A 20,890-nucleotide genomic window follows, 5' to 3' on the forward strand; every position below is an offset into this window, starting at 1 on the left:
TACAACTCGTGGGAACTGGTAATTTGGCAGCTTGTTCCCGATTTTGTCGAGAAAGGGGAATTTCAGCAGCTGGATCCCAGGTGTTGTGTGAGGATCCCCAGGGTGCAGGGGGTCCCAGCTCAGAGCCCCGGGGACGATTGCAGCTCCCAGCCCCCTGACAGAGGGTGACACTGGGAGCACCTGCGTACGGCACTTAGGAAGTGTAATATTAATTCAAAGTGAAATGCAAATATACACACATAAATACTTACACTTATGTGTTTATACATTTATGTATTTAAAGTGTGGTGGTTGACCTTGGCAGCTGTTCAGTGTGTGAGCTCTCATCTCAGTGCAGGATTTCAGGCAAGCAGATGTTAATAAAACACACGTCTCTAAAATCTGCCTGTGCTGCATCCCACTGTAACAACCTGGGTGCCTTGACAGCTCCTGGTGCTACAGCCTGTCCCTTTCCTTGTGCGAATTTACACATCAATCCAAGGGTCTACTTCCAAAGAGTATGAACTGAGGTGACAATGTACCCTGTGATATTCCACCAGTGATCTGCAGAAAGGCACCAGCCTGGCAGCTGATTCCCACATCCAGTCGCTGAACAACTGGGAGAGCTGAGGTTTTAAATGTCCTTCCCAGGGAGAGTTTACAAAAGCAAGTCTTTTTAAATTATCTTTATTCCAAATTAAGCAGAACACATCTGCAATTAGTATATATCCACATCTATAATTTACTTTAAGGAGCTTTAAGATGCTCCCATAAGCGTTTGCCGTTCTGGTGACATTCAGACATACCCCAGGAAATGGAAAGGGCACTAAAACAAATTATGTGTTTTCAAGAAGGCGGCAGAGGAACCCTGTGCCCCTGGTAAGGAGCAGGTGTTTGCAGTGGCTCCCCAGTGCAGCACATGAACAGCAGCAGAAGCACTGCGCTGTTATTTTTGCTCTCACAACATTAGAGAGGCGTTTGCACGGGGGCCCAAGTGCAGAGAGCAAAAACTGAAGCCCTCGCATCAGAGGTTTGGGAAGGAGGAGAGGCTGGAAGCTCCGAGCTGGAGCAGGAGCAGCCTGACAAGGCACAAACATTGCTCTGCAGATCCGACTGAGCCTTGGAGCTTACTTCCTCTTGTCAGCTCCCCACTCCTGGAACTGAATCCCCTCAGCTGCTCATTTTTATTTCAGCTGCCCTCCCTTGAGCTCTTTGTTAAGTGCCCGATTTCTCAGATTTCAGTTTCCTGCTCCGAAGGTCACTGAAATAAAGCCCTCTCAGGTTTCAGTGTAACACAGACAGCAGGGCTAAACCTCTGCTGATCACAGCGCGTGCTCATGGCATTCAGGGAAATCACTGTAATCATGTTCATTATGAGCCTTATTATTGTACTACACAGCAAAACTAATTAAATAAAGAAAGATGACATGAAAAAAATCATTAAAAGCTCATCTTGAGTTTGTTTGAGATTGTACCAGCCCAAATTGCGTTTCAGGATAGATGGAGCCAGGCAATTATCTAGAGGGTGTATGAACATTGAACCCATCTGGTAAACCCTGTGAAGATCAACCAAAATCAAACTCTGGGTTTCAGCACATGATTCCCATCTGCAGAGGTCCTGTGTGCCTGGCACTCTCATGACTGCATCCTTCACCATGCAGGAAAATCATGGCCAGGATGCTGTGATGGTCTTGTTTTAAGAACCTGGTACTGGAAACCAGCAACCCCCCCATTACTGACTTTGCTGTGAAGTTTTACTGGCTGGCCTTGCACAGGTTTCTCAGTTTCCTTGGGACACACTTATCCCAGCTGGCTGCAGTAGAATACTGTGGTCATCTACACTAACAGCAGACCGTGGAATACAAAGATTACCTGGAGCTGTAAATGCAACATGGATAAAATACATACACGGAATGATCAGCCTTGGATTATTATGGTCAGGAGGGGTCTGGTCTGCAGGCTTTTTCATTTTAATAAGATATACTCACACTGTAACATGACCCTCGCTGTAAGGACTGCAATTTGTTATGGCTAAAAATGTACACACTTCATAAATAGCTGCAGTACAGAGAACTGTAGGATCAAAAAAGCATTTGGATTGAAAAAGCCCTCCTACACCATTGAGTCCAACCATTCCCCCAGCACTGCCAAGGCCACCACCAACCTCTGTCTCCAAGTGTCACATCCATGTGGCTTTTAAATCCCTCCATATGGGAAAAGAATTAATATAGCTCTCTAAAAATATATATTGTAATGTTCTTCATGATGTTTCACATTCAACTTGATTGCATTTGAAAATGAAGAATGGTACACCACCAGATATTCCCATACCTGTAGAGTAAATCCATTAAACCTGCTGATGTTACCCAGGGCTAAAACTGACCAAAATCTGCCTTCTCAAAATGTCCAGAGTGAGAGGAAAGCACTGGGTGTCACACAGATTTAAAGCAGTGCAATGTTTCTTATCTGGTAAATCTATGCTTATTCCATTACAACAGATTTTTCTTCATTAAAACCTTTGCCTCAAAACCTGACCTGGGGTCTACCTGCGCTAGTCCATGGCTACCACCAGGATGACATTCCTTGTTTTCTGTCCTGGAATTCACACTGCTCCCTAAACCACAGCAGCTGCTGCTGGCCCAACCTACCATCATCTTTTCCACAAGTTGTTCCATCACTGCTTTTCCTCATTCTCTTTTCCCAATACTTACGTGCCAGAAACAAATCCACTTCCTATTTTTATCCAGTTTGCTTTCACCAATGAAATCAATACCTGGTGCCCAGGGGATTCTGCACAAATGCAATTGCAACAGTTAAAGTGGATGACCATGTTAAAAGGATGCATTTGACTGTTACCAAACACTCGGAGAACTCGCCTGGCAGCACAGCAACCCTCAGGAAAATCTGTGCCAAGCAAAGTTTGGTCTCCAACTCAAGATCCAAAGTCTCTGTCAAACACGTTTCTCCTAACATCTTTGGTGTAACAGTAAATGAATGAATCATGCAAACAGGATGATATATAAACAATACTCCATGCTGTATTGACTACTTTCACTTTGTGACTTAAAGTGTTTACCTTGGACTTGAGTGTTCCAAACCTGCTGCTTCCATTGTTTAACTAATATTTCATACTGACTTTTAGACCTTCTGTTTGCTCAGAAATTCTTATTCCTTTGAAGTCAACTCCAGCGATTCCCAATCTTCGTGTTTAGCTTCTTTGTGTTTCTTCTTGGAAGGTTTATTAATGAAGAAGAAACCTAGTGCAGCTTAAAGAAGGGTGGGTAATGCTCAGGGGATGCTATTCTGCTGCATCGTAGGTGGTATAAAAAAGGTGCCATTTGGGAATTCAGTCAGCAGGGAGATAAACACTGTCATCATGAAACATTAAATAAAACATGAAAACCCGCAGAGACATTCAAGAGAAAAAGATGCATCATGTTTACAGACAAATCACTCTGATAGACTGCACAGCACCCTCTCAAAAATAGAAGATTCATCTATCTGGAGCTTGGGCATCTAAACTAGAAACAGGAGGACTTTATTAACTTTATTTGCAGAAGGGGGAGAAGGGGAGGAGAGTTTCTCTGAAGATAAGTACTGTGGGGCCACTCACAGTGAACCTCTCTGGTGTCTGCTCTGCCCCACAGGAAGATGAACCACCATGACAAGGACCCAAAGAGTCCACAGAAACACAAAATTCTGCTTTTTGCATGGCACACATCAGTCAATCTGTGGGTAACAAAGAGCTGGCAGCTTCTCCATCACACAGTCAGCTCCCAACAACTACCAGTAAAAAAAGTCAACCAGATGTCCTGTGGCAGGTGTTGACTCCAGTACTACAAGTCACAAGGAGAAGAATATTCGCTCATGTCAATTTTTCCTTCTGATGAAAATAAGGAAAAGATAAAAAATTTACAAAACAGAAGGGAATGATTTACTAATGCCTAAGACAAGATGTTTTGAATTAAAAGCACTTTTAATAATTTTACCTCTAGCTGAAAATGTATTGCAAAATGGCAGCATGAAAAGAGAGAAATAAAAGTTGTTGTATTATTCCACGTTGCTGGAGCTAATATTCTATCCTTTAAAAGCTTTTAAAGCAGTTTTCAGCCAAATAGACAATTTCTTTTCTGTATCATATCCTTATCGACAAAAACTACAAGACATAACACACAACCCACAAAAAGTCACCAATTAGTGTTTTCAGATCTGAAATATTTCCCTACTTTAATCAAAAGAACAGTTTATCTGCATTTGCTGCTTTATTAATGTTAGGCAATTTCTTTATTTCTGCTTCAATGAGATCAGAGAAGAGATCTGTGTACTTTTCCCTTAGGATTCTTACAACCTGGTTGAAGTAATCAATCATCCACAAATGAAAACAGGAGATCTGTTCAAGTACTGTTCATTCTAAAATCAGACTTCTCTTTTTGTCTTTGTAGGCAGATTTCATCGTAAATTTGCTTCCTAAACTTCAGCATGTCCTCCACATCTTTGTGCGTGAGCATTTCTTCAACAGACAGAAGCTGAATGCCACTCAGTTTGAAAGCTGACTTGTGCTGCACAGAATTCAGCATGTTCAGTGACATCCTGACTGATTCACTCAGGGTAGAACAAACAGGGAAAATCCGTGCGGTCCACAGCCCCAAAAGTGTGTCCTCATTGGAGAAGAGCTGGTCTGAAGCCTCAATTCTCCAGAGGTCAAGGCATTCTGGTAAGCTGGCTCCAAAAAACTGGAGGGAGTGTAAATCCGACAGCGATTTCACGCTCCTTTTCAAGTCATCACCCACCCCGAACACCATGGTGACATACTCCACTCCACCAGCAACTCTCACGCTTACTGAACTCAGGAAGCAGTTGGAGGGGATGTCTACACTGAAATTGATACAGCACCCACTAACAATGCTGCCTTTCCCTACAGAGACCTCGGGCCCAATTCTGGAGTACTCAATGACAGAGCCAGGCCCTATCACACACCCGGGCTCGAGGATGCTCTGGATGATGCTCGACTGACCCAAGGCCTTGGCTGTGCCAGGGAAGATGCTGAAAGCCACAGGCTGCAAGGCAAGCTCAAATCTCAGTTTGCTCTCAGCAGTAAAATGAAACAGATACTCCTGAGTAGTCCCGATGTGGTAGAACTGGGAGTTGTTGAGGACTATGACATTTAGAGGGGTGCCTTGCAGGAGGGAGTACAGCTGCTGCCGCACTCCCACCAACCCTGAGCCCTCCCTGGAGACATTACTTGTGTTTCTGGTGTAATCTGGAGTAGCTCCAGGGCCCAGGGCCTGGAGAAAGTCACCATAGGCATCTATTTCACAGCTAAGAGTGCCCATCTGCTTATAGAAGCCCAGCAGCTGCTTGGCAGTGCTGTGGTCAATGTAGAACACGCTGTCTGTGTACACACACTCTGAGGCCGTGCCCGAGTCTCCGTGGCTCCCAGGGCAGCTGAGCTGAGGGCAACGCTCCCTCACACACACTGCACCACTCTGCTGCATGGTCTCCACGTCAGGCTTGTGCAGGAAACGATAGCATGACCCATACTCCAGCCCTCCTTTCCCAGAAAAGCTGGATGGATCTAACACAAACACCCCGTGCGTGGTCCCCACAGCCACATCCGAGGGGTGAGCCAAGGCGGTGAACCCGGGTTTATCAAAGGTGATGGGTTCTGTGAGCCCAGTGCTGTACAGCTCGATGTCATCTGAGCACGTGACAAGCACCCCTGGCTTCATGTGGCGCGGGAAGTCGATGTACATGGCCAGTTTCAGCTCCAGCATCTGGAGCACGGGATCCCCCAAGGGCAGCGCGGTGAAGATCTTGCCCAGGGCACTCGCATTTGGCAAACGCTGGCTGTAACCACCTGGAAAAAGACTCTGAGTTACACAGAGACACTGTAAGTGAGCAGAAAACTAAACTAGGCAGCTATTTTACAGATACCCAAAGCAGATCTGACCTCATGTCCAAAACCCAGCCTGCCTTATACAGCTGATATTAAAACTGTGATTGATTTTGTTAACTTTCTCTTCCAGAGCTATCTGTCGCTGAAGTGACAAAAGCAAACAATACCTGCTTTTTGCTTGGAGGAGAACCCTCACATTTCTCATGGGAATTTTAAGTCAGGGAAGAGTCAAAAAGGCAGAGGTTTGGTCACAACACTTGTTATCACTTAGTTTCTTTCTCTGCAGAACTGATGTTCTTCCACATCTGGAAGTGGCCCGACTCAGTGGATAAGAAGGCAAGTATTCAGCCTACCCAGAGGTATGAGGAGCCCAAGGTCCCCCAAGGGAGGGTTGTGTTCCTTAAACGGATGTTTCAAGGCAGAAACTTAAATCACATGTGTGAATCACATCTTTCTCACTGACTGAGCAACTTCAGCCCTCAGACACACAGGTTACTTTTCTCAAGGAACTGTATTTTGGAACTCTGCCTCCTCTGCCATTTTGTTCTTTTAAGGAAGAAAAAAAAAAAGAAAAGGTATTATTTTAGAGCAAAACATATAAAACGGAATTTACCAGAATGGATCAGCAGCACAGTGAAGGAAGTCCACTGATCACCATACTGCTCTTCCAAGCACCGAAGAGCATGAAGAGTTGATCCACCATTTCCTAAAGAAAAAAGATTTTAGTACCTGTGAGAAGAGCTCAGGTAACACCTGTTCTGCCAGGTGAGGTGTACTGGTGCCCAGCCACAGAGATGGGACAGTGTTTCTACTGTATCATGGTTGATAAGATCATACACAGTCCCTCTGGAAATCTGCGCTCTCTGAGGGGATGGCGTCCTGAGCAGACTGTCTGCTCTAAGGAAAACTCTGTGATTTCCCCTCCCAGTCACCTCTGCACAGTCCATCATTTGAAGCATTTAATCAATTAAATAGGCCATAATTCAGCCAACAAAGACCAGCTCCTGCAAGAAACAAGTCACACAAAAGCCTACTGATGGATTCAAGGCAGTGTTCAGAAGTACTTCTGATATTTACAATCTGGAAATAAGGAAGATTTGGAAACTGAGGAAATTGTTTGGGATCTTTTATGCGCTCCTACAGCTCAAAACTGCCAGATTCCTGAGAATTAGCCTCTACATTACTCTACACTGCAGATAATATTAAGATTTCTTACTTTGTACATCAAAACCTACAGGTGTTAAGAATTACAAGACGGTATTATGAGCAGCGAGGTCCGTTTTACATCACTGCCGGGTAGTGTACTAAAACACAACCGAACTGTTTAAATAACCAGCTCAAGGTAAGCACGAATACACACCACAGGAGTCAGTGCTATCTCCCATAGCCGCAGGACCCGCTCTCAGGAGCGGTACCGCTGCTCCCCGGGCCCCCCGAGCGCTCCCGCCGCCCGCTGTCCCGCCCCGAGCCCGGCCCCGCCGCACGCACCGATCCTGGGGCCCGGCGGGTCGGCGCACACCAGGTACCGCACGGCCCCGGGCAGCCGCCCCCGCCGCAGCTTCTCCTCCAGCTGCTCCCGGAACGCGCCCGCCTGCGCCGCGTCCGCCGCCGTCAGCACCACCGCGTCCCACAGCTCTCCGGGCCGGGCGGCCGTGCCTGCGGGGAGCGGCCCTGCTCAGACCACATGGACTGCCGGGCCTGCCGGGCACGGCCCCGCTCAGCCCCCACGGACATGGTTTGGCCCTGCTGGGCCCCCACGGACACGGCCCCGCTCAGTCCCCACGGACACGGCCCCGCTCAGCCCCCACGGACACGGCCCCGCTCAGCCCCTCACGGACACGGCCCCGCTCATCCCCTCACGGACACGGCCCCGTTCAGTCCCCACGGACACGGCCCCGCTCAGCCCCTCACGGACACGGCCCCGCTCGGCCCCTCACGGACACGGCCCCGCTCAGTCCCCACGGACACGGCCCCGGCCCCGCTCAGTCCCCACGGACACGGCCCCGCTCGGCCCCCGCAGGCCCGGCCCGGCCCCGCCGCACCTCGCAGCGCCGCGAATCGCTGCAGTCGCCGGGCCGTGTCCTGCCGCCGCGCCGCGCTGCGCTTCCCCATGGCCGGCCCAGCGCCGGGCCCGGAACTGCCGGCGGGGCGGGAGCGGCTCTGCCGGGCTCCGAGCGGTCCTGCCGGGCTCCGAGCGGCTCTGCCGGGCTCCGAGCGGCTCTGCCGGGCTCCGAGCGGTCCTGCCGGGCTCCGGGCGGCCCTGCCGGGCTCCGGGAGCTTCTGCCGGGTTCCGAGCGGCTCTGCCGGGTTCCGGGCGGCTCTGCCGGGTTCCGGGAGGTTCTGCCGGGTTCCGGGAGGTTCTGCCGGGTTCCGGGCGGTTCTGCTGGGTTCCGTGAGGACGCGGCTCGGGGACACCTCGGTGCACCCAGTGGGGTGGAGAGAGGTGGCCGGGTTGTAATCCAGCGAGGAGCAGGGTCCGAAGCCCTCCTGCAGCGGCCCGTTGCCGTCGCCCACCCGCTCCCGCCCCGCGGGGGCGCACCGAGCGCTGCAGCGGCCCGGGAGCCGGGCGGCGGGACCTGCGGCAGCGCCTCTTCTCTCTGAAAGCGACGGGAGCCGCTCAGCTCAAGGCTTTTCCAGCTTAAGGTTTTTCCCTCTGCGGTACCTTGCCTGCGGATATTGTGGGTTTTGATCTGCGGGTTCCGTTTGTATTCAGGCTTTGCTGAGATTACAGATACCGAATGCAATCAGAGGGGGATGAAAGAAGGCTTTGCCGTGATAAGATCTCATTATACACAAATCTTACAATAAAAAGTAGCCGTAAAAGCACAACAGGAGCTACTGAGGAAAAAAAAAAAACCGAAATTAAAAAAAAATGTACGATAAATCCATAGTTTTTCATTATTGTAAACCACTGACAGAGAAAATTGTAGAAAAAAAAATAAATAAACTTCACTGTTCTTTCTCAGTGTGAGGCTGTGATGCAGGAGATAACAGTCCTGATCAGAGCAATGCACACCACAAAGACCCGTTTGATCCTTCCTTGTGCTCTGCACTCACTCCGGTAAGGACGATGGTCTCTTCAATCGGAACTACACCTCTGCTCTTCTGTGCTGACATTTCATTGCTAACAGCAATGCTGCCCCGCAGTCCTGGCTTTCCTGGGGGTCTTTTTTTCCTGCTCAGAGCCCGGATTCTCCAGGGCCCCCATGTTTGTGGGGCTGTGCAGTATCTTTGTGGTTTTGAGGAGCTGACATCCCCAGGATGTCCCTAGCATCCCCAGGATGTCCCCTGCTCCAGGTTTCGCAGTGCACATGCAACACAGCCCCCACAGCGCTGGCACCTCGCTTGTGTTGTGATTACACAGGACACAATCCAAGCTGAATTTATCACTAAACAGGTGTCCCTTCACCCGCTGCTGTACTAGAGTCATGCAGTAATAAAACTGCATTACTCTCAAATAACGTAAACAAAACAGGCATTTTTTTCTGAGCACACTTATTCCATCAAATCCCATCAAACTGGGTCAGGAAGAGGTTTCCCACCCTGTGGTGTGAGCAGCAGTGACCTATGCTGCTAGTGGAAGAGCCCAAGTCCTTCCAACACCTCAGACGGAAAATGCTCAGGCTCTGAATATTTATGGAGGTGCTGAGATTTGATGTCATTTTTGTAATCTAAGCTCTTGCAGAGGCACAATGAGAAACTACTTGTTCCCAGCAGTGATGGACCTGTAACACCAGAGCTGCTGCTCAGCTTTGCCTGGCTTAGATAGCAACAAAAACTGAGCTACTAAAGTCTCTGATTTAGCTCAGATTTCCTATAATCCCACCCAGAACAGTAAATACCTGCTATTTCAAGGTGAATTAAATGTGTTGGTAGGTGCTGTAAATCTGTGCTCTTACAGGTCCTTTTTATTAGAACTACATTTTAAATGCTGCATAAAATGGGAGGAAATGCCTAACATGGTTCAGGTGGCAAAAATAACCAAGTGTGCTGCTGGGTTGTGCCATGCAGGAGGAATTTCTCCATGGAAAGGGGGCTCAGGCCTTGGCAGTGCCCAGGGAGGTTTGGGGTCCCCATCCCTGGAGGTGTCCAGGGCAGGGCTGGAGGTGACACTGAGGGCTCTGGGCTGGGGACAAGGTGGGGATCAGTCGGGCTCGATGATCCTGGAGGTATAGAGGTTCCAGCCTCTCTGATCCTGTGGGCGCTGTGGGATCTGCAGAGCGTGGCCCTGCTCTGTTCCCATGGCTGAGTCCTCCCCTCCATCCCCAGGCCTGGCACAGCTCCTGCTCCTGCCTGCCAATGCTCATTAGTGCTGTCTCTACTTGATTAGGTTCCCTGTTCTCACACATGCAGTTACTTACGGTTTGGGTTTATTTTTGCATAAATTATCTGTGTATCCGTGTCACAGTGGAAATGTCCCCACTGTATGCCGGTGGCCAGGTCAGCTCATGGAAAAACACACCTATTGTTATTTGTATACTACTGTATATGAGCATATGTATTGTTACACTGGTGGTATTATAAAAAAAGAGGATGCAATTCAGAACATTTGCCTGTGAATAACCTTTCCCTCCCTAAAATTAGTCTTTCTGGGTAGAAGAACTTTTTTTTAGGTATACATAATTTGGTAAAAAAGCTTTCACAAAAATAAAGATGAAATATTTTATAAACATTTTATTAAAGTCATAAGTAAGAAAAACGTTAAGTATTTTCTAGGCACATCAGCTGTGTCTATACTAGGCTTAGTTACCTGTCAAAGGTAATATCTGCAATTTATTGGAGACAAAGCAATTGAAATGTTTAGCAGAAGATAAATGATCTTTTTAGCTGGAGTATAGAGTCCATAATTACAGTGGGAAACAGATTAGGAAAAATAGCATTCCATCATTTCTCCTGTTTGACATTTGTAGAAGTTAAGGGTATTTATTTAATATTTAAACAGCCCATCTCAGGAATGTTTTCAATGTTTGATGTGGTTGAGCACTTCCCTGACACCCTTCATCATTCACCCGGATTATTTTTGCAGACACACACACACAATATTTTAAGAATCTGTCTTTTTATCTGCTGTGTATTTGTACCCGGACAGTTTGTTAAACTGCTAATGAGTCCCAAGGGGCAGTATGTTTGAATTAAACAGACATTGAGACCTGCTAGAAATAAATTTTAATAGCCCAGAAAAGAAGTCTCGCTCTCGCTATATATAAAGAGTCTGAAGCTGAGCTGTGCTGTCATATCATGGGTTGGCTGCTGGCCTGGGCAGGCTGGCCCCTTCCCGGCACTGCAGGGCTGCTGCAGCTCTGTGCCCAGCTTGGGGACCCCCAGCACAGAAAGTGGAGCTGCTGGAGAGTCCAGGGGAGGCCGTGGAGATGCCCCAACATCTGGAGCCCCTCTGGAGCGGAGAGCTGGGGGTGATCACCTGGAGAGGAGAAGCTCCAGGGAGAGCTCCGAGCCCCTGGCAGGGCCTGAAGGAACTGAGGACAAGGGGGACAGAGACTTTTTACATGGCAGACAGTGATAGGACAAGGGGGAATGGTTTTAAACTAAAGAGGAGAGATTTAGATTGGAGTTTAGGGACAAATTGTTCCCTGGCAGGGTGGGCAGGCCCTGGCACAGGGTGCCCAGAGCAGCTGTGGCTGCCCCTGGATGCCTGGCAGTGCCCAAGGCCAGGCTGGACACTGGGCTTGGAGCAGCCTGGGACAGTGGGAGGTGTCCCTGGGACAGTGGGAGGTGTCCCTGCCATGGCAGTAGAATGGGGTGGATGAGCTTTAAGGTCTTTCCCAACCCGAGCCTCTGTGATTCTGTGAACTGTAGGGAAGTAAAATCCGTCTCCTGCCTCTCCGAGTTTTTTCAGAAAAACGCTTAACTTCTGGTCTAGGTTATACTGTCCAGGAGATGGCACCATACATTCAGTCTTCTTGTAAAAACCAGCCCAACCCCAACCGCAGTAAAATCTTCAAAAAGTGTGGAGGAAATGCTTGCAGAAGCCAAGTGTATTATCCTTACAATCTTGTGCACAAGTTTCTATTTTTGATAATAACTATTACTCCTAGTGTAAATCATTCTTTGAGAAATGTGTGGTGAGAAGCAGAGTGGAGGAGTTCAGTAGAAAGACTGCAGTGGAGTGTTCAGTGAGGGGGAGGAAGTCTCTGTTTCTGACTGTAGTGGGTGTTTTTGGGGCCTAGACATGAAAGAGGGAGACAGGGGTGTGGGGTGGTTTGTTCCTACAGGGACACGAGGTCCTGTATCCCAGGCTTTACTCTAAACGTGATGATACTTTTAGTAGGATTAATAGGATTTGATCCAAGTTCCCTGATAGCAAATGTATCTGAGAAATGTTTAGGGGTTTTGGGGGGGCTTTGGTGGTGGTTTTTTGTTTGTAAGTGTTTGTTCTTTGCTCTGTAAGCCACCTGAGGCTCTCCCCTTGGGTGCCATGGTGCGGGTGGTGGCCTCGTGCTGGGTTCAGCTGGGCAGTGGCTCAGCCCCAGGAGTCCCCTTGGCCCCACTGGGGGTCCCTGAGCAGGGCTGGCTCCTGGCACCCACTGAGGTCTGACCCTGTAGCTTTGTACTTGTGTGGAAATGAGGGCTTGTAGCAAAAACTGGCTTTGCATTCTCCAGGTGTGCTCCCTGAACAATGATGCTGATGCAGGAAGACAGGAATGATTATTTTGTACTGCTCCTGGCAGCAGTATCAATATTCTTATTTTCTGTTCATTCCCAGCACTTTCTCTTTTCAATACTGCACTTTTTTTCCCTTTAGTACATTGCTTTTGTTTCCGTTGCACTTATTTGTTATAAATACATTATTGTCTATTGGTTGCACAGATGTCTTTTGGGAATTTTTTTTTCAAAGGCAGGGAAGGAATCAGGGAAAGAAGAGAGGTTTTCTTCTTCTTTTGGGAGTGGCCAGTGCTCCTGGTCGACCAAGGAGACAACTCCACTGGAGCCTGTGTGCTGTGCCCTGTGTGGGACAGGTAAGCCTGGGGCTCACTGAACCCTTCTGCAGAAATTTCTCCAGAAGTTCAATGCATTAGGCACAAACTGTCTTTCTTCCTTTCAGAGTCAGGCATGTGTGTCTCACCCTAATTATGTTTTTTCCTCTCTAACCCATTTTTGTTCAAGTTGTTGCCATGGGCAGTTGTGACAACGTTCTCCTTCCATTACTACTGTATGGAGGAGATCGGCTGTAATTATTGCTTGAACTGAGTTTTTCATAATTGAAAATGTTAGAACATATATTGACCACATGTGCTGGCTTTGGGCCAGGCTGAATTGTCCTTCTGTCTCCTGGTCCTCTTGCTGATGAGGGTGTGCAGGGCAGGAGGGCAGGCACAAGGCAAAGTGCTGTGCATTTCAAACTTCTTGCTGTATTTCCCATTTATTTGAAAAACAATTAATCTTGACTCTTGTGTGACCAACAGAGGAGATGGGTCAGGTCTGTGTCAGTGGGCAGACATGTGGGAACATTTCCACAGCATTTAGCTTTCCCTTTAGAAGTCAAAAAAAGTAGAGAGAATTACAAATAATTTTCTCTTTTTCCATCCCTGTCTTTAGTAAAAGTCTAACAAAGCTGTGTCAAAATGGGCAAGTAACTGTTAGATGTGTAATTAAACTCCCTGTGTGATCTGGGGCACTGCAAGTTGGAATGAACCATGAGTTTCCCTTCTGGATGCATGACCTTACTGACAGCTCTCAATATTTTTTACCAAGAAAGACTGAAAGATGTGGAGTTTTGAAGAATGGGGAATTTATAGACTACAGAGCTGCCTGATATTTGCTCTGAAAGGAGAAAAGCAAAATCTGCAAAGAGCAATTGTTGGTTGTATGGACATCCAGGAGCCAGTGGTGCCTGCAGCTGTTGGGTGTGGAACACTTTCAGTGTTGTGTTGCTGTTCTGAGACCCTGGTTTACAAGTTCATCACCAGGATTTAGTCCTGTAATGGTTTCTGGTTGGTAAAAAGATGAAGAATATTATCAATTACATCTTAGATGCAAAAAAATGTGTCCTTGATATTTTTTTTTTTTTTTGTCTTTATCACATCCTTAAAGGAAGAAGAAGACATGAGGAGCCTTTGGCAGCCAGGGAAGGAAGTGAGGCTCCCGGAAGACTTTTTAATGCGGCTCTAAAGAGATTCCAGATACTGCAAAAGAGCAAAGCACTTTCTAAAGTGCAGAGAAAAATAAATATTTTTAAAGGATTTCAGCATATTTAACATAAAACTTGTTGATTTATAAGAGTCTAATTATTACAATCATTAAAAGATCATGATTATAATTAAAAGGCTATTATCAGAAATGAAATGCTGAAAACAAATGATATATATTGAATAGGATCATACATATTTCATAGAACATATTATACTGCAAAATAAGTTGTCATGTAGCCATGGCAATGACTTTTATGTTACCCTTTTTGATGCCTTAATGCACTGCTCTGCATGTTTTAGTGTCAAGCCTCTGAACATGCCCAGCACTCAAAAGCTCCAGCTGAGAGGGAATATAAAGTGGTAATTATGTACCTAACTGGACACATGCATGGATAAATGGTGTTTGTGGGCACAGACCACGTCCCTGGGAGCCAGGGGTGTTGGAGGGGAGCTGGAGGTGTTGGAGGGGAGCTGGGGGTGTTGGAGGGGAGCTGGGGGTGTTGGACAGGGGCTGGGGGTGTTGGATAGGGGCTGGAGGTGTTGGAGGGGAGCTGGGGGTGTTGGAGGGGAGCTGGGGGTGTTGGACAGGGGCTGGAGGTGTTGGACAGGGGCTGGAGGTGCTGGAGGGGAGCTGGAGGTGTTGGGTAGGAGCTGGAGGTGTTGGAGGGGAGCTGGAGGTGTTGGAGGGGAGCTGGAGGTGTTGGACAGGGGCTGGAGGTGTTGGACAGGGGCTGGAGGTGTTAGAGGGGAGGTGGGGGTGATGCACGTGCCCAGATCTCACAAACCACAGGAAAATGGATCTGTTAGACAGAGATTGTGTGCACTTCTCAGTGTCCATATCCCTTCTACATGTCCTTAATTGACAAACTTTTCAGAGTATCATTAAAACACCAAGGCAAATAATGACTCCCCAGCTAAATTCAAGGTCAGGGGAGGTATAAATGGATTTGCTGTAGGACGTGGGGCTCCTCCTGATGATCTTTATTCTGAACAGGACATTTGTCTGTAAAAAAAATTATTAAAAATAAAGAAAAGAAAAGGATTCTGGAATATATTTGTGCATTTAAAGTCCATAATATTGTACAGATAACCCTTTCCTCTCTCATATTATGTCTGTCTACTTTTATTTCGAGTGTTTTCTTTGATTTCTGTGTCAAAGAGCTGATGGGTACATCGCGGCTGATAAGATCCAGCGGAGATTAAAATGACTTCAGGTTTGTGCCAGAGAAGAGAACAGTTTCTGCATATTGGACCTCACAAAAGCAGAAGGTGTGGACGCATGGTGGGTGCTGAACTCTCATTTACCCTCTCATTAGATCACATGGGATGGGAGCTGGTCTTGGTCCAGATGCTGCAAAGGCCATTGAGATCTTTTGTTGCAGCCTTTTACTGCAGCTGCTTCACTGAGGAGTCAGAGATGGAATTGTCCATGTGAAGTCCTTGCTGACAGAGTGGAATTCCTTGTGAGCAGCCTCTCCTGGTCACACCAGGTGTTTCTTGCTGTCTGGGCTCTCCCCACTGGGCAGGGGCTGGTGTTGGGGTCCTGTGGCTGCAGCGGGTGGGGAGACCCGCAGGTGTGAGGAGATGGGGCTCCCCAGAGGCAGCTCTCACCCAAACCCACCCTGCAAAAAATCCAGGTGTCTGGCCCAGGAGAGAGCTCAGAAAGCACAAGCTGCCAAGAAAAGCTGTGGCTGCCCCTGGATCCCTGGCAGTGCCCAAGGCCAGGTTGGACACTGGGGCTTGGAGCAGCCTGGGAACGGTGGGAAGTGTCCCTGCCATGGCAGGGGGTGAAACTGGATGAACTTCAAGGCTCCTTTCAACCCAAACCAGTGATTCTGTATTTCTCTGTGCATTTGGCATTAAAGAGGCAGTGTAGAAGAATACCTCAGGTTGTGTCCTCATTCTTTAGGGGGATGTTAATTGACATGTTTGATGCCAGAATTTATGTGCTCACCCTTGGTGCAGGCTTTGTGCTGTGGTGGGTGAGACAGTTCCACCCCTGCTGTGACCATGGTGCCTGTTCAGCATGTTACCTCCAAGGTGACATTGCAGTCACTCAGAAATTACATGGATGTGGTAGGGGGTGACATTCTTGTCGTCTTGACACAATGGTGACATTAGCATCTAATTATCTTGTAGTCAATTTAACAGCACCAGTCACATCTTGTAGATCACATATTGCACCACCTTGATGAACTGAATCTCCTGGGGACCTGAAATGAGTTTGGATCACCAACAATTCAGGTGATCAAGGAATCATTCCATGGATTGGATGAGCGTGGCAGTGCTGAGCTGTCTCTGCAGTGGTGGTTTGCTGCTCCGAGGCCTGGGTGCACGAGGATGCAGTGGTGAAAGGAAGAGCTTGGGCTGGAAAAGCAGATAGGAATAGTGTCACACCAGGTGTCTGTGGGATGTGGCAGCAGCCCTGAGAGCCAGGTGTGTGGGACAGCACCACAGAACCCGACTTTGCTGGGAGGACAAGGCTGGTCATTCACACAGCACAATTACAGCTGACCTGACTTGGATTGGATCAGCTTCTTCCTACGGTTACGGCCTGCCTCATTCCTCATTAGCCTGGGCTGCAGTCAGGCTGTCACAGAGCTTTTGTGGTGGAACACAGCCTGTGAAACAGGGGACAGGGTGGTCATTGCTGTCATCACTGGGGACTGATGGCTTCATCCAGTCACCTGAGACAGCGCTGAGGGTGGACAAGTAACCCGAGACACAGCGGGTGATGTGCTCCACACATTCCAAGGTGAGTGAGAAACGATCTGTGCTAAATGGCCTGGTTGGTGATACAGCTGACAGCCGTGCCCCTCTGAGAGGTGCCCGGTGCCTCCCGCGGTGCATGTCCCTGAGTCCCTGAGCTCGGCTGGGACACTCCCAGGGGTGGATGTCCCTGAGCTCGGCTGGGACACTCCCAGGGGTGGATGTCCCTGAGTCCCTGAGGTCCCCCGGAACACACACATGCTGCTCCAACACACCACGGCTCCTCTGCCTGATGAGCACTGCTGCACAGTCACTGCCAGGCTGGGTGCTGGGACTCCAGCCACAGGGATGTTTTCCTCTATTTAATTAGATAATAGTCAACATATTTCAGAAATAATGTCTCTCTCTCAAGAACCATTTGCTGTAGGTGTCTCGTTTTCTGTTTCTCAATTACCCCTTTTCCAGAAAGCATTTCTGGTTTTGATTGATCCTCAGTTGTTATTAATGCGTTGCTGGCTGTGTTATCCAGATATGAGAACTATAAATTCATCTCTGGATGTAATCACACCTTTATTGCAGTCCATCACAGAACACACAACAAAAAGTGAATGCAGCTTTACACAGCAGTATTATTCAAATTAGTTCTGATTTTTTTTTTTTTCCTTAATGGGTAACCTGGTTTGGGGATAGTTCTGTGAGTGTTTATTGAAATCACACCTAAACATTACCTTCTTGCTTAGCGTTTGAGGTCACTTAAGGTAATTGCAAAATTTAGTTTTAATGACATGCACGGTTACTAATGAATTGCATTGGCCACCCAGAGCAGTTGTCCTCATGTTATCAGTCACTGCTTAGATATTCACAAGGGAAATCTCATCATCTTACACAGAGACAGAGAAACAAACATTAAATTTAATTGTGTGATCAAGCACCAGAGTAATAATCTTTATATGACAGTTAATGCTTTCACTACTTATCAATTCACTTACTATATTACTCTTTGAAAAGTGAAGTGTTGAACAAATACGTAGATCTTTCTCTTCTACATGTGTAAACACAGAGTGTGATTGAGTAAGTCTACTGAAAATTTTGATTTTATATGAATTTTTCTACTAAATCATGATGGCATCTCTGTGTCTCATTAAATAGATGTCCCTTTCACATTCAGGAAAAAGTTTTCATGTATTTTGTGAGGGCTGCGTTTCAGCTGAGGCAGCCCCTGGAGCACATCCTTGCCCAGAGCATCCCTGGGAGCTGTCCCAGGGATGTCCCAGGCCTGTCCCTAGGGCTGGGGCTCATGCTGCTGTGCCCTGGCAGGGCTCCTGCACCCGTGGTGACATGACACACCTGAGCCATGCCGTGTGTGCCAGCTGTGCTTCACGTGGCCAAAATTAGTTCTGCCTCTCAGTTCCCTCCTCACTGCTTCCCTTGAGGGCACTTTATTAAACACCTGTTTAAATCTTTGGAAGAATGAAGTTTAAAAGAGAATCAAGGAACAGCATGAAAGTCACAGAGTCAGATTGAAATTCTGGTGCGACTTTGATGAGTTTCCTGAAGTTTTCACACACATTTTTTTGTATATGACCAAGCTGTAGCGGCCTTTCCATAACAGTGTGGTCAGAGAGCGGCTGAGGTCTGATGTGTGTAATTTCTGCACCTGACCACAAAGCCTGTGGGCCCCAGCAGGGCGGGCAGGGGCTGCCTGGTGACTCTGGTACCCACAGGGGTTTGTCAGCCGTGCTGTGGCTGCAGGGCTGGGGCACTGGGCGCCTTCAATGGGGCACTGGGCGCCTTCAATGGGGCACTGGGTGCCTTCAATGCAGCCTTGCTTCCTGCTGAGGAAACAGCACAGAGTGCCTGAAAGCTTCTCTTGGGTTCCTGGAAAGAAATCAGTTGTGGCCACATTTTCTACCGAACACTTTGGATATGTGTGACTGATAGAGGCAAATACAAAGAGAGACTCTCTTACCAAGCTGTCTGTGCATGCCAGGGGACAGGGGCCACGCTAAGCCTCGCTGTGTCCTGCTGACATCAGGAGAGCTAACCCAAAACTTTCCCCTTTTATTAAACCCAGGAGTTAATTTGTCCCCTGCAATGGCACTGGGGATGAATCCACCCACAGCATGGTGCAGGCTGGCTTCCCTCCCACTCAGTAACTCTTGCTGTGCTCCTCCCTGAAACCAAAACTCTTCAGCAGTCTCGGGCTTTAGCTTGTATTTATGTGACTGTAGTGCTGGCAATAAAGCTTTCATGTGGAGCAAGAAGGAGATGAACATCAAAACAGGTTAAGTGACCCAGTAATTGAACCTGCTAACAAATGGGGGGGAAGCCCTCTCTATAGTAATTCCTTTGCTTTGCAGAATGTGTGAGTCTAAAGCAAAGAGGGTTTTCCGTGGGCTGCGGATGTGTGAGTGCTCCACATGCCACGATAATGCACATGGAGACTGAGCAATCGGCAGGTTGTCCTCTCAGCACACACACTGCCATTGCCCAGGGTGTGTGCCAAATGAGGAGCTCAGTCACACACACAGGGCCGTGTGCTCGGCAGAGCAGAGCGAGCGAGGGAGGGAATCCTGCCTCAGAGTGTGTGGTCACCCAGTGAAGCCCTTTAGAAATGCAAAGCTTCATTAACAAGCAGTGTCTGAGCTGCTGCTCTGTGTGTTTCAGACAATTGCTTGCCAGGCTCATTGGATTGCTCGGGCTGCACTGCTCTGCAGTCCCAGCATCATCCTGACCTGCCAGCATTTTGTCCCTGTGCTCCCTTTTGCTGTGCTTCTTCTGCCCTTGGCACCCACTGGGTGCTCTGCTCCCCAGGGCCCTGCTCAGGTGATGGCTCTGGCTAAATCTGGCTGTTTATGGGCTCCTTGTCACCCCACAGGGTGACAGAGGCCATTCAGAGAGGTGATGCACCCGTTTGAGGATGGCTCAAACTTGCTCCTGCAGGGGCAGCAGTGGAGCTCAGGAGGGATCCCTGTGGGGATGTGGCTTTCTCAGGATGCCCAGTGCCCACCATCCTCTGCTGTCTGCCCACTGCCTGGCACCTCACTTCATCTTCCTGCCTTGCTGCCACTGTCAGGACCTTGCTCCAACACACACTGCACCCACACAGTCACTCCCTCTCTGATTTCTGTTCTCGTGCATTATTAAGCAGCATCGTGGCCTCTCAGTGTTTCTGTGGTGCTGTTTCCCTTTATGCTACTGCTGTTTGCAAATGCTGAGATGCAGAAACACCTCAGTAAAATCCCCCTCTCTGTGCAGAACTCACAGACATTCTGTCATTTTTAATACAGCACCTAATTTACAACCCTCAGCGTGCTGCTGCAGCAGCAGAACGATAACAAATTACCAACCTCATTTATTTTGTTGCATAGTTTGTTTTGTAATTACAGGAGGAGGGTGGTGGGGCTGCTCTTGGGCTCTGGTGGGTGTCTGCCTCCCGAATGGTGAATGCTTGAGGTGGCCCTGAGTGCGTGGTCACCCTCGGAGGGCTGTTGGCACAACTGCCTGGATGTCTCTGGTTCATGAATGATAGAATCCCTCACTGGTTTGGACAGGAAGGGACATTAAATCTCAGCTCATTTCACCCCCTGCCGTGGGCAGGAACACCTCCCATTGCACTGAGTTGCTCTGAGCCCCGTCCAGCCTGGCCCTGGATACTGGCTGGAAGGAGGACTGGCCATTCTGCTTCCTTCTGTGCTGCTTCACCTGCAACCCCTGCACACCAAAAGCACAGCTCATTTAGCCTCAAGGGTTTAATCTGGTTTTTAAGCTGTCAGCAGTTGCCACATCCTGTGTATTACCAGTGGCAATTTGGGCTAAAGAAAATACCAGCAATCTCGGCATTAATCAGCAAATTAATTTGCTCTGCCTGTGCTAACATTGATTTTTTTCCTCTAGTTTTGCAAATCTTGGCTAATGAACTTCCTGGCAAGAGTGCTTGCCAAAAACGAAAAATTTGGTCAAATATTGTAGAATTTCGATGGCATATGAAATGAGGGTATAAATCCCAGAGTGTATTTGCTAGGACCCAGTTATGAAGTTCATCTTGCCAAGAAAAATATGAACTATTATCTGACTTACTTGCAAGAACGCAGCAGACGAATTTCCTTCCAAGGTGTGTTCAGGGAATGGCTCAGAGCTCCATAAAGGAGCTGGTGGT

General features: G+C 48.1%; 1 protein-coding gene across 1 annotated transcript; it reads right to left on the reverse strand.

Moving 5' to 3' along the window:
* Positions 1-3,890: 3,890 nt before the first annotated feature.
* On the reverse strand, positions 3,891-8,004 carry FPGT (fucose-1-phosphate guanylyltransferase). The gene is made up of 4 exons (XM_066325298.1): positions 7,918-8,004; positions 7,364-7,531; positions 6,489-6,581; positions 3,891-5,836 (listed from the first exon to the last, which is right to left on the reverse strand). Exons 1-4 carry the CDS (start codon positions 7,985-7,987, stop codon positions 4,374-4,376), a joined length of 1,794 nt encoding a protein of 597 aa, XP_066181395.1. The 5' UTR covers positions 7,988-8,004; the 3' UTR covers positions 3,891-4,373.
* Between the last annotated feature and the right edge of the window lie 12,886 nt (positions 8,005-20,890).

This window comes from Sylvia atricapilla, chromosome 9, assembly GCF_009819655.1.
Source record: "Sylvia atricapilla isolate bSylAtr1 chromosome 9, bSylAtr1.pri, whole genome shotgun sequence".
In the NCBI taxonomy this organism is placed as follows: Eukaryota; Metazoa; Chordata; class Aves; order Passeriformes; family Sylviidae; genus Sylvia; species Sylvia atricapilla.

Coding starts and splice junctions, on each gene's coding strand:
- FPGT (XM_066325298.1), bottom strand. CDS start 7,987: ATGGGGAAGCGCAGCGCGGCGCGGCGGCAGGACACGGCCCGGCGACTG. Junction 7,532..7,917: donor GCGATTCGCGGCGCTGCGAG/GTGCGGCGGGGC, acceptor CGCTCCCCGCAG/GCACGGCCGCCCGGCCCGGA. Junction 5,837..6,488: donor TGTGCTGCTGATCCATTCTG/GTAAATTCCGTT, acceptor GTCTTTTTCCAG/GTGGTTACAGCCAGCGTTTG.